The sequence below is a fragment of the Magnolia sinica genome, chromosome 15, assembly GCF_029962835.1.
Source record: "Magnolia sinica isolate HGM2019 chromosome 15, MsV1, whole genome shotgun sequence".
Taxonomy (NCBI): domain Eukaryota; kingdom Viridiplantae; phylum Streptophyta; class Magnoliopsida; order Magnoliales; family Magnoliaceae; genus Magnolia; species Magnolia sinica.
The window spans coordinates 28,136,769-28,149,750 of NC_080587.1; the positions used below are offsets into that span (position 1 = coordinate 28,136,769).

Genomic DNA, 12,982 nt, shown 5'->3' on the forward strand with positions numbered 1-12,982 from the left:
ATAGTTTAGGACCCTATACAAAGAAAACTTGTTATGTGCATTTTTTTCTTTGTGATCTTTTAATTTCTAAGTGTGTAATGTTGTCTTTTTTAATATCCCTAAAGTTTCATTGAAAAATTCGACTAATTTCCCAATGTTTCCAAAAAACAATGATACATCCAATATTTCCCATGCGATACCCAATGTGTTTTTGTGTCCCTAGGGTGAGATACATCAGTCGATACCGATACTGAAGCTGTTGGTTCTAACTAGGGCCCTGTGCTTGGTAAGTGAACAAACCTTCGCATAACTTTTCACCACCCTGATCCAAGCCATTTTAAGACTCCCTTGCATCCACTTTCGGGTCCTCCAATCCAAACCAACGTTCTCCTCATAGGAGCCATTTTCAGTTCTCATTGCACATGGCTAGGTCATATCAATCTCCCCTCCATTGTGTCTTCTGATATTCAGACTACTACTTGGCTGGTTCATATGACCTATTCCTAAATTCTATCCTTCCTGGTCTTCCCTTACACATCCATCTCAACATCCTCATCTCCACAACACTGCTAATGTTGCCTTTGAACTGCCCACTGCTCTACCCTATATGGCACAAGTGGTCAAATAGTTATCATATAAGAAATAAGAAGAGCTGAAGAGACTATTATCCAAAGCTGTAATGAGATCATTGATGAGAGCATCGGAGTGACCTTTTGTGAGAATGCAAGCTAACTGATCAGTAGAACTGGTATGGATGGTTTGAACTTTCCAATGTTCTATTTTCTCGTGGATAAAGTGATGATCAAGCTCAATATGCTTAGTTCAATCATGAAAATGAGGATTCTGCTAGATCTTGAAAGCTCTTTGATTGTCACAAGCAAAGAGCTTGCTCCAATGATAAAACCTCTCTTAGAGAAGTTGAAACCATGTAATCTTTGCACATGTAGTTTCCATGGCAAGATCTTCAGCTTTGATGCTTGATTGTGCAACTGGTTGATGCATCCAAGTCATGCATCATTAGCAGAGGGCCACAAATTCAAAAGATTCGTTCCCAAGTGGACTTCAGTGGACTCTAGGGATCTCAACCCTTATTCAGTGTTTAGTGTTTTTGCATCATTTTACTTCCTCTTTTATTCTTTATGATATCCTATGGTTGGTCACAGAGGGACTTGGAATCTATATTGGAATATATGCATATAAATACCAACTGGCTACTATTTGCTCGGTTACTGCAGCTACATAACCCTATTGCATGAATACTAGTCTTTAGCAGGAAATAAGTGAAATCTAACCCTATATGGATTCTGCAAACTGTGTGGACTAGGTTTTTTTTTTTTTTTTTTTGTTGACTGGCTATGCACCCCTAAAATACATATTCAGTTGTATATAAAAATCTGTACACAGTTTCTTGATCAGGCCACACATGTGATCTATTCGGACAGTTTGTGAAATCTAATTCACTGATCAGGTAGATTGTCAACTCACTTCCCTGATCAGATTAGTTCGTGGAGCTTGCTTCTGCACTTTATCACTTCCCTTGTCTAATCGTCTAGAAGCTTCTCTTATATTATGTTGAACAGTTTTTATGAGATTTCCTCATATTCTTTATTGGTTGCACTCTTGGTTTTTTACAGTTTGGCAAAAGCTTGAAGAAGAGAATCGAGATTTTTTCAAGGCATACCATGTTAGACTGATGTTAAAGAACCAGATTATGATTTTCAATAAGTTGCTCGAGCAACAGGTTGAACTCATGCGAAAGAAGAACCCAGCTGGGGTTTCTTTACCTGTTTCTAATGGATCACATGCCTCAACATGTACTGCCACCAGAATTTTTCTTTAGCGCTTCTTTTTATTGTGCTTGATTTATCATCCATGTGCTGTTTCTTATCGAAAGTTTAGAATTTGTCATTCTCTTGAAATGTGGATTTTTCAGTTTCCTTGATGGATGTGATAATACACATTTACTTGCCTAGTTATAAACATGTAATTGTACTGAGTATGCATGAAGAAGTTTAGAATCTAAAACTCATTGACTTGACTCAAACTTGTCCAGGTCAACTCGACTAGATTTCAAACCAAGTCATGAGGAAACTCGCACATGACTGTGACTCAGTTTCAACTGAGTATGCACATAGCCGTATAGATTTATAAGCTTGTCTAGTTATCGTAAGTTTGGAATTTGTCACTCTTGAAATGTGGACTTTTCAGTTTCCTTGATAAATGTGATAATATGCATTTACTTGTCTAGTTATAAACATGTAATGTACTGAGTATGCATGTAGCAGGAGTTTAGAATCTAAAACTCATCGACTTGAAGTTGCCCCGGTCATCCCAACTTGACTAGGTTTCGAACCGAGTCATGAGGAAACTCGCACATGACTGTGACTCAGTTTTGACTTGGCAAGTCTTGTCAAGTCGGCCTGACAACTTTGTTGACTCGATGTAACCGTCGTGATTTTAATTGAGTCTCTAGCAGGCGAGTATCTTTTTTTTCAAAATAAGTAAAAGTGAGGGGATGAGATTTGAACCCACAACCTCATGGAAGGGTACTGAACCCATCTCTACCAAGACACCAAGCACTGTGCACTGACCATTTTTTATCCATTTTACGTATTTTAAATCTGTGATTACTCTAAATATCTTTTAATTGATTTATTTAGTATGGAGTCCAATCGAAAAAAAGATAGTCAACTGATCGAATCGACTTGACCCATCTGGCTGTCAAGTCCAGTCAAGTTTTGGGCTTTTGAACTATGGTTTAGACATCCTTTTGTGATGCTTATTGCAGAAGCCTTATTTTTCCATACTCCTAGAGTGATGGTGTTAGATATAGGGATCAAAGGATATCTTCTTCTTCTTCTTTTTTTAATTTTTTTTAATTTTTATTTTTAAAAAAATTTTTAACGTGTTGAAGGGAATATAATTGATGATGCAGTGTACCACAACTTGTACTTGTGGTGCCGTCCTAGTTTTCCTGTCAAAAAAAAATAAAAATGATGAATATGGATGGAATAGTCTTGTTGTTAACGCATCGGCTGATTTCATTGTTCAGAATCCAGAAGATTAGGCTTCCACTGACTATTTAGTTTGTCGATTTGACCTTATCATTGAAGTTCGTCCTTGCTGTGATTAGCTGGCCTAAGCAAGTGCTTGTCATGCGTTATTGGGAGGTGTTATTTTCTTGGGAGTGCTTCTTGGACTGTTCTTATATTAAAGCAAAAAATATTCACAAGAATGCCATTCATCATCATCATCATCTTGTCATTATAGCTTTACGGCAGCTATCAAAGGTTGTTTTTTTGGATTGTGTTTCACCGATCATTCATGAGCCCTTATCCTCAATAAGGGCCTGTTTGGATTCGTGTATTAGGCGGTATTGTGTGGTATTAGAGGGTTTGATTTGACGTTTGCGGTGTTTGGTTTGGAGTGTATATGCGTGGAAAACCATGCACGCGAATACATACTCCAGCCAAATTTTCGAAGCAACTGTAAACGGTTGTCAGACGGCTCTGCTGCTGTCAATACTCTCTCTTCAATGTACTGTGTTCGGCTGCGAAAGAATTCAGAAATCCATTTCTCTCCAAAAACCCTTCCTCTCAGTCTCCAAAGCCTCGCTGTGCAGATCTCGAGATCAAGAGAGAAAGATCTGCAATCGCCATGGCGATCTCTTCGCCTCGGATCCATCTCCTCGTTGTCCTCCTCGTCTTCCTCCTCTCCATCTCCCTCTCCAGAGCTAAGATCTACTTCTCCGAGATCCGATCTGATGGCTGATCCATTATCCCCTTCGATGAGTTCGGAGATTCACCAATATAGGCCGCCTGGAGCTCAACGTCTCCCCCATCTCCTTCTCCAATCCGAATCCGGACCTCTCCTAGCTTGGCTTCTTCCTTTCCACTCGGGATTCATGGCATCTCCTTCGCCTGGGTAATGTTCCTTTCTTAGGCTTCTGACTTAAATTCCTTGGAAGAGGCTCAAAACATTTGCTGTTTTGCCGAATTCCGATAAGGGAGAGTCGAAACCGTTGAATTTATCTTAATGTTTTCCACAACTCGTTTCTTCATTTTTGGAATGTTTTATATTTACTTAGCTTCATGTTCTAAATTCTGAAAACCATGTTTTCTTCTCTATTTTTGTTCCTGTTCGAGAGCAGCGATCGTGTAGTTACAGATTTTCCACCGTCACATAGAAGGTTTTTATGATTTCAATCCTTAAAACCAGTTTTGGGTCCTTTGAAAAAGGGACAGCTCCTTTTCTTGGTTGAGACAAGACCAGCCTGTAAGCATTGGAAGCAAAGACTACGGAAGGAAATGGGAGTTCGTGAAGTAGAGGGACGTTCTTTGCAACCTCCTTCAGTTTCAACGGTTGCAGTGGCTATCAATGGAAAAAACAACTGCAAATCTGTAGTTAAGTGGGCATTAGGGAAGTTTGTTCCTGAAGGGAGAGTTCAATTCAAGCTCTTACATGTTGGACGGATCAGATGAATAATATCAACTGATGGTGGGCACCACCTCCTATGAAATGGACGAGAATTTATTTTTTTTAAAAAAAAAAATCCGTATAAAAGCTATTGTATGTTGTACGATTGTACAATACGCAGGCCTAATACGTCGTATCCAAACATTGATCTGTACAAGATATTGTATATTTGCTCAAACAATACCTCCTATCCAAACATTGATTAATAGCATATTGATTTGGATGTATTCTGAAAATCATCCAACCTATACATGAACAGTACCCGATTACAATACAATACACCCTAATACGCGAATCCAAACAAGCCCTAAGTGAACAAGTCTTCCTCACCCTTCTCACCACCTTGACCAAAGCCCTTTTAGGTTTTCTTCTCAACCTCTTTTCAGGCCATTCATCCCTAGTCAATGTTCCCTTGTGTGTCATCTCCGGCCTTCACTGCACCTGGCTCTGAATCTGCTCTTCCTCATCTTCTCTCTTACTGGGCTGCTAGGTTGCTTCAAATGACCTTGCTCTTAGTTCTATCCTTAGTGTCATTTGATTGGCGTGATTGTTGCATTGTGGCTTGCCAACAGGGGTATGCTGTGAATGAATAGTTTCTCCATTGTGTCTAGCAGCTTTGTTTCAAGTGTCATTTGATTGGTGCGATTGTTGCATGGTGGCCTGCCAACAGGGGTATAGATAGAGCTGTACACAAGTCGAGTTAGCTTGGTCAGCTCGCTCGACTTGACTTGGAAAAGCTCGACTCGGCTCGGCTCGAAACTGGATTCAGATCGAGTCGATTTGGTTTTTGGAGCTCGAAAAAATTTCGAGCCGAGTTCGATCTTACCCAAGCTCAAATCGAACCTCAACTCAAATTGACTCAGGGTCGAATTGGCACGGTGACTTGGTCATTTTGATCTTAATGCTGCTTGCCGAGTGTTTGATGAAATGCCTCAATGAAGTGTTGTTCCTTGGACTGCCCTCGTATCAGGATATTCTCGAAATAGGTATTCAAGTAAAGATTAAAGAAACACCCTCCCAAAACAAAAACAAAAAAAAAAAAAAAAAAAAGAACTTTACATTGTAGGACTGCCCTCATATCTTGATTTTGATGTTATTCGTCGAGTGTTTGATAAAATGCCTGCAAAACATTCTTACTGATTTGCATTCAAAATGTGGAAGATTGAAGATGCAATCTATTTGTTTGAGAAAATGTTGTACATGCTCAAACTCAGCTCAAGTTGGCCCGAGCTGCTGACCGAACCGAGCCGAGCTGGCCAGTCAGGCTCGAGGACCGAGTCGAGCCGAGTTCGAGCTAGGGTTGGCTGTTGGCCGAGCCGAGCTGTGCCAAGCTTGACTTGGTTGAACTGGTGTACAACTCTAGGTATAGAGTGAATGAATAGTTTCTCTGTTGTTTCTAGCAGCTTCGAATTACCTTTCAATTTCATGTAGCATGGCATTTGATTTCTCTCTCATGCAACTTTGTCAAATAGATTTTATTTTATTTTTCTCTATGCATTCTCTCTGGCATTGCTAATCATCGAACATCACATCTGAAGCATGGTTTGCTGTATTGTCCGAAACTGTTATCACCCATTACATGCCAGTATTGCCCATGAACAATACAGTTGTCTTGGCCCATATCGGCTTAAAACAGCCTGATATGGGGGCAACATGACCATGTATCAGTGGTGATCGATATGGTACATCAAAACTGAGTTGCAGACCTTGAATTCTGATGCCTCTTTTTATGACAGTCCACCAAAATCCACACTATGTGGAGGAACAAAGAGTGACTCGTTCAAGACTGGACGACATGCACCATTCAGTAGATCCCTCAAGTGCTCTCAGAAATGGTAGGCCTTCCATGCTTCGGAGTACGCATACTGCTGACGATGCCTCTGCCCATGATGGAAGCATGGATCTCTCTGTAAACATGCTTTTGACTCAGAATTCGGAGATGGGAATGCTACAAGCAATGAATGGGATGGCAATCAAATCGGAACCTGGATACTCGAACAGTTCATCTTTCGTATATGGTGCTACCGATGGGAATGTCCTGGAAACACACTCAACAATTGGAGAGGCATCCATCACATCTTTTAGCAGCACTGAGTCTAACTCACAGACCTTGAATGAATCGTCCCTGGATGCTAATTTTGGATTCCTACGCCAGATTCCTCGCACTTTCAGTCTTTCTGACTTGACAGCCGACTTCTGTCAGAGTTCTGGTGAGCACCATCTCCCCCATTCTGACCTGTATTTTATTGTTGGCTTTCTATAACATCCACCATGTTTGTTAAGTCTTTGTGACTTGACAGCTGACTTTTGTCATAGTTCCGGTGAGCACCATCTCCCCCACTCTGACCTGTATTTTATTGTTGGGTTTCTCTAACATCCACCATGTTTGTTAAGTTGATTTCACTTAACAAAGTCGATGCACAAACTTGATGGTCCAGACTCTTTAGTAGGTAGGACACCTGTGGATGGCTACACGTTGGAATTCTAACCAGATGGAAGATCATAGCAGCCTATCAGTGGCCTACTTTTTTCTTCTTTTTTTTAAAAAAAAATCATTGTTAAGAGTCCATGTATACTTGACAACAAGAATGGTATGCTTAACAACAAGAATGGCTGTATCAATGTCAATTTTGTAATATGAACCATGCAAGAGGAAGGACATTGGTTGAGTGGTCCAAACTGATGAGCACATGTACAGAATGTGGGGTTGGATGGCACACTCCACTACTCTATAAACACTGGGCTGCAACATATCATGGTATTAAATGAATGCATACCCAATCTGGACTGTCCAACTGTAGACCACCTTTTGAATGGATTCTATCCCAAAATTCACCAGTTGGATTATTCCAGCTGTTTCATTGATTGCAGCTTCTGGATGTTCAACAAGGGTCCCCAAAAGCTTAATTGCTCAGAAGTTTTGGGATTTAACTGGCATAAATGTCATTCTAAATTTTATCCAAGAGGTCAACTACATATTAGATGGTCTGGATGGATGAATCAATATTCTGCTGAAAGTTAACATAGTTCATCAATGTACTGGATGTTATGAAAACTTTTTATTGTATCTTAATGCTCAGGACTAACCATCTATTTTGCTGCTCATTCTTTAAAGATATAATGGAGAATTACTCGAGGTCCCCTTTCCTAGATGCCGATGACTTCCCTGATTCCCCTGGAAGGGAATGCCAAGGTGAGGTTCTTTCATTTTGCTGAGTTGTGCCACAGCTGCTTCAGTTTCTGATGTTTGAGTCTTGGTTTAGCAGGAGAAAATAAGCGGCTTGACACCATATCAGAAAGCTTGAGTTATGAAGATTTTGGGAGTGATTGATCGAATGGTCAAATCGGTATGCTCCCTTCTGTTGTGACCATTTTGAAGATAGATATCACTCCTTATCAGAATCATGGACTCAGGGTCAAGGATCTGGCCATCTTTTTCAGAGGAATTATTGGGCCTGATACATCAGGGTGTGTTGTGTCTTGATTTGTGTTGTCCACACAAGTGGAATCTGTGGTTTGGTGATCCATATTTTGAACTGGTGGGTCCCACTGGACCAACAGTTGCTCCAAATGTTTCCCTGTCTCAAAGATTCTAACCCCTTTGATCAGTGGCAATAAATAGACAGTTAAGAAAAAGAAATGCAGTAACGGTTTGGGAGAAAAGGCCAAATAACAGATGGCTTGGTTCTTCTAACCTGGAGGCTTTTGGGGCATTCCACTTCTAAAATGGGATGTCTCAGATCAACAGTCTAGATCACTGAAGCATGGTTTCACTTGTATACTAGGTGCATGATGCAAAGGCATGCACATGTATCAAATGTTATAAAAATTGGTAGAAAGCTGCTGGCTGCTGGACTCTTTCAATAAGTTGGTGTTGGAGTCTGCTAGTTTATTTTCATGCAAATGCTTTGCAGTGTCCCATCATACTGGTCCTCTGCACTTCATACCAGCATTGGATGATTTCCATGACTTCAGTGTCTGTATATGGGGCTCGAAGATCACAACATAATGTATTGGAAAATGCCTCTTCAAAACCAGCCAGGCATGTCATTATAGTTTTGCAACATTTGAGTAAAGATCCCTTTATAAACTAGTTACCTTTCTGCTTGAAAACTTCTGTGTTGCATGGGGTTCAATACATGAACCTAGACTTGATATTTTGATCTCGCTCTCGTTCTTGCTTTCCCTCCCTCCCTCTCTAGACTTGATATTTTTCTCCCACTCTTGGTCTTGTTCTCCCTCCCTCCCTCTCTAGGAGAAGCAGCAAAGCCCTAGTTTACTGAACATCCCATCCAAATGAGAGGATTAGGGATTTAGTTTTTGGTTTTGTGAATGACTGTGGATGTGGGTCAGACACCCACTTGGATGAATGTAATAAGGGGCTGTATAATAGGATGGCACACCTAGTCTTTAGTTCTGTTCCTATCCCTTTATTTAGGTCCCATTTGGTATCTCTAATGTAATCCAATAAGAGCTACTCTAATAAGCTCTTATTGGAAAAGCTCCTGTTTACAATAAGCTCGTTTGGTAAAATCACTTTTTCAGAAGAAAAAAAAGAAAAAAAAAAGCTCTTGTTTAAAATAAGCATGTTTGATAAAACATTCAAATAAGAGCTTCTATAGGGGCATTTGATGTCATTTTAAAAAAATTACAACAATTCTATTATAAGAGCTATCCATATAATTTATTTGGTGGATCTCACACGTTCAAAGAGTTGCAACATCCACACACCTCTCCACAAACAAGAGATGAACTTCCTCAAATTTTCAACTTTTTAGCAAATCTTTTCTATGATGGCCCTTACTAAAATGGAGGAAATTATATATATATATATATATATATATATATATATATATATAGAGAGAGAGAGAGAGAGAGAGAGAGAGAGAGAGAGAGAGAGAATTTTCTTTATCACTTTCATCATTTAAATCATTTCTCCTAAGACCATTGTCTTGTGGAGCTCATGGTAAATGGTCTGTTATCCATGACTTATACGGAAGTTCTATGTCAATGAATATTGACTTGGGAAACTTTCCAACTATTGAGCTTGTAATTAAAATAATGCTCATATGGTTAATAACAAAACTCCTAAATATTTATCCATCCAATTTTTCAAAGCCCAAAATGGAGGAAATAGTGCTTAACGTGGAGCTAACCAAGGCCCAAAATAGATATTTCTATGCATCCAATTTTTCCCAATTTTTCGAACCCCCAAAAATTTCCAATTTTCCAAACCCTAATTTCCCACTATTTTAATCCCAAATTTCCTCTCTTTTTCAAACCCTGACCATGACGGTCATTGCTACACCTTGGAAAACCATTAGAGGTGCCCAAAATTTTTACAAATTTCCAAACCCTAATTTTTCAATATTTTAATCCTAATTTTCTTCACTTCAACAAACCCTAACCATGCTAACTATTGTTATACTTTGGAAAACCTACCAGGGATGATTTGTATGAGAGAGAGAGAGAGGGAGAGAGGAAAACCGCCACGGATGATTTGTATAAGAGAGAAGAAAACCACCACTGATTCATATGAGAGAGAGAGAGAGAGGGAAGAGAAGTGTACCCGCCATGAATAACGTAGATGCTTGTGAGGGTGGGAGTGAGGACGAGCGAGAGAAGCCGAGAGAGGAAGAGGAGAAGTTGAGACAGAGAGGAGAAGCCCGTAATGAGATGTAACGAGAGAGGGAGAAAGGGAATTTGCAAAGGGTATTGCTGGTATTTTGAAAACTTTAATAAAGCCTTCTTGTGCTTAAGTTTCTCTAAGAAACCTAGCATTTCTTCTTCTTCTTCTTTTTGTGTGTGTGTGTGTGTGTGTGTGTGTGTGTGTTGGGCTTTCCGCGTATGAGAGGGTGAACGTTGTGTACTCCTCTCATGTTCAATGCTGATTTTTTCGTCAAGTGTGGTTTAGAGCTTGCGATACTCTCTCTATTTTCTTTTTCTTTTGTTAATCTCTTTTTCATTTCTTTTCTATTTTCACTTCTGCATAATTCTATATAGTGAATTATAGTATCAGAACGGATTCCATTTTGTTCTACACATCCTTCTTCTCTTCCGTCTCATAAATTCATCTTTTTCTTTACGTCTTTGTTCTTCGTCTCCCTTATGCTGAAGGTTCTCTAAGAAATATAGGGTTTCTTCTTTTTCTTCTTCTTCTTCTTCTTTATTTTGTGCCAGGCTTTTGCAATGGTCGTGTGTGAGAGGGTGAATGCCATGTATGTGATCATCCCTCCTCTCATATTCAGTTGGGACATGTGGGCTGATTGTTTCTTCAAGTGTGATGTCTGAGAGGGTGAATGCTGTGTATGTGATCATCGCTCCTCTCATATTCAGTTGGAACATGTGGGCTGATTGTTTCTTCAAGTGTGATGTGTATGTCGTGTGGAGCATGCAATGGGAGCATTCTTATATATGGAAGAGAACCCTCATTTGTGTAAGCCTTGTGGTATTTTTTTTTTTTAATTTTTATATAATTCTTCTTCTAATGGAGAGGAAGGGTGATCAGTCTGTGTTTCTAAATCCATATAATTTTTCTAGGGTTTAAATAACCTCTATAGAACTTAATGGAGCTAATTATCTCTAGTGATCTAAATTGATCTAAGTGTTTTTTATTGACAAAGGTAAATTGAAGTATTTGATTGTAGAGAAGATAGACGGAAGTGATAGCACTACGATTATTTAATTCAGGAAAATGCTTAGATCATGATGTGGTTGTAGAATAATATTAAAACGTCTGTTAGTGGGAATGTGATATTTTTAGATACTGCAAAGATGTTGGATGTGTTTATCTGATAGAAATATATCTTGTACGTATCAGTTGTTTGAAAAGATTTTTATATTCCAAGAAGGGGATAAGTCTCTTGGTAAATATTATTTGTAGCCTGTGTATTAACTACTAGTGATTTGGAGAAACGACATCAGCAACATGGGGAGTTTCGTGTGGCTAAATTCCTGTTTGGCTTAAAACCATAATATGAGCCATTGCATGCATGGATCTTGGGTGGCAAGGATGTTCCATCTCTTAATGAAGTCTTATGTTCTACTTTGACGTGTATCTTTTAGCTCTACATGTGGAGTTAGTGATCATTGTGCTCTAGCATCATTTGTTGGACAAGCCAAAGGTGGTAGTCGTGGTGGCTAAGATAATCAAGGTGGTTATGGTGATGCAGGAGGTTATGGACCTAAGTTGTGTACTCACTGTAGACACAAATCATACTTTTGAGAAATGATGGGATATCTATGAGAAACCAGCTTGGGTATTGTTCTACTAGTTCTACTCCTACAACTCAATAGCCAAGTACATCAGGTGATATAATCACGCCTTGGAAAGATGAGTATTCTAATTTGTTGAATAATTAAACCTACCTCTTGGCTTCCACTTCTACAGCCACATTCATGAAATCAAGTATTATTTGTTTATGATCCAAGTCCTCTGCCCCATGGGATTATCCATTTTGGTGCCTCTGATCATATAACAGGTGAGTTTAGTGCCTTCTCCTCTATTGATATCTTGTCGTCGAGTTCATCGGTCACTTTGGCAGATGGTACCATTTCCAAAACTCGGTCACTTTGGCAGATGGTACCATTTCCAAAATGTGTGGCATTGGTACTATTCATTCAAGGATTTTTTTTTTAATTTTTTTTATTTTTAATTTATTTATTTTTATTTTAATACCTAAATTTCCTAGCTTCATGTCTGCTAGTAAATTTTCAAAATCAGTTGACTGCTCTGTGACTTTCTATCCCTCACTGTGTTTTTCAGGATCTAAAGCCAGAAAAGAAGACTGGTGGACATAAATATAGTGAGCTTTACTATTTTGACCCTGAAGCAATTGGAGCAGTAGCACAAAACATCTCTCCTTACCACTACTCTTGTTGTCTTGGTCACCCGTTCTTGAAGATTCTCAAAAGTGTTGCTTCTTCATTATCGCTTGTGTCAGCTTTAGAATGTGAAGTCTGTGAGTTAAGTAACCATCATTGAGTCACTTTTTCATGTGTGAAAAACCATAGCCTGGTTCTACGTTAGAAGCATGCCAATCACACAATCGTTGTTTTCGCTCTTTAGAGCCATCTCAATCACACAGAGAAAGGCAGACTTGTAAATTGAAGTTCCTTGTTCAAATTGTATGTTGAACTGGCCTATTACTCGAGATAAGAAATATGGTTTGTACATAATTTATAGATAGTGATGCAAGACATGAAAATTAAATATGATATGCGAGATTTCAGGCTTAAGATCACGTTAGTTCAGAAATAATTACACAAATTCCATATCCCACATGAAAGTCCAAACATTCAATTAAGGGGAATCTATGCGGATACAGTCCTACACACGTTAGGGCTGGATCAATGAAAATTATGAACCAAACAATACTCAAAGGAAAATAGAAATCAACCACACATGCATAAGAATCAGTCCCTAATCCAAGGGATTCCCCAATCCCATTTCAAGGAACTCTAGGATGAGAAAAGGGGCAAATCAATTAGGGATAATGTAATCTAGGGTCAGGATTTATGAAATCAT

General features: G+C 39.1%; 1 protein-coding gene across 12 annotated transcripts in view; it reads left to right on the plus strand.

Annotated features, from left to right (window-relative positions):
- The window catches only part of LOC131227910 (uncharacterized), a 31,826-nt gene extending 19,187 nt beyond the window's left edge, over window positions 1-12,639 (plus strand). For 2 of the 12 annotated variants that reach the window (XR_009162590.1, XR_009162592.1), the window contains exons 4-9: window positions 1,614-1,793; window positions 6,192-6,665; window positions 7,571-7,648; window positions 7,719-7,802; window positions 10,636-10,891; window positions 12,221-12,639. Coding sequence is in view for 2 of the 12 variants with exons in the window: in XM_058223743.1 (XP_058079726.1) it covers window positions 1,614-1,793; window positions 6,192-6,665; window positions 7,571-7,648; window positions 7,719-7,786 (800 nt within the window). In the remaining 10 variants the exon portion in view is untranslated. The other 10 variants (XR_009162591.1, XR_009162594.1, XR_009162595.1 and 7 more) reach the window with 10 other exon arrangements.
- The last annotated feature ends 343 nt before the right edge of the window (window positions 12,640-12,982 follow it).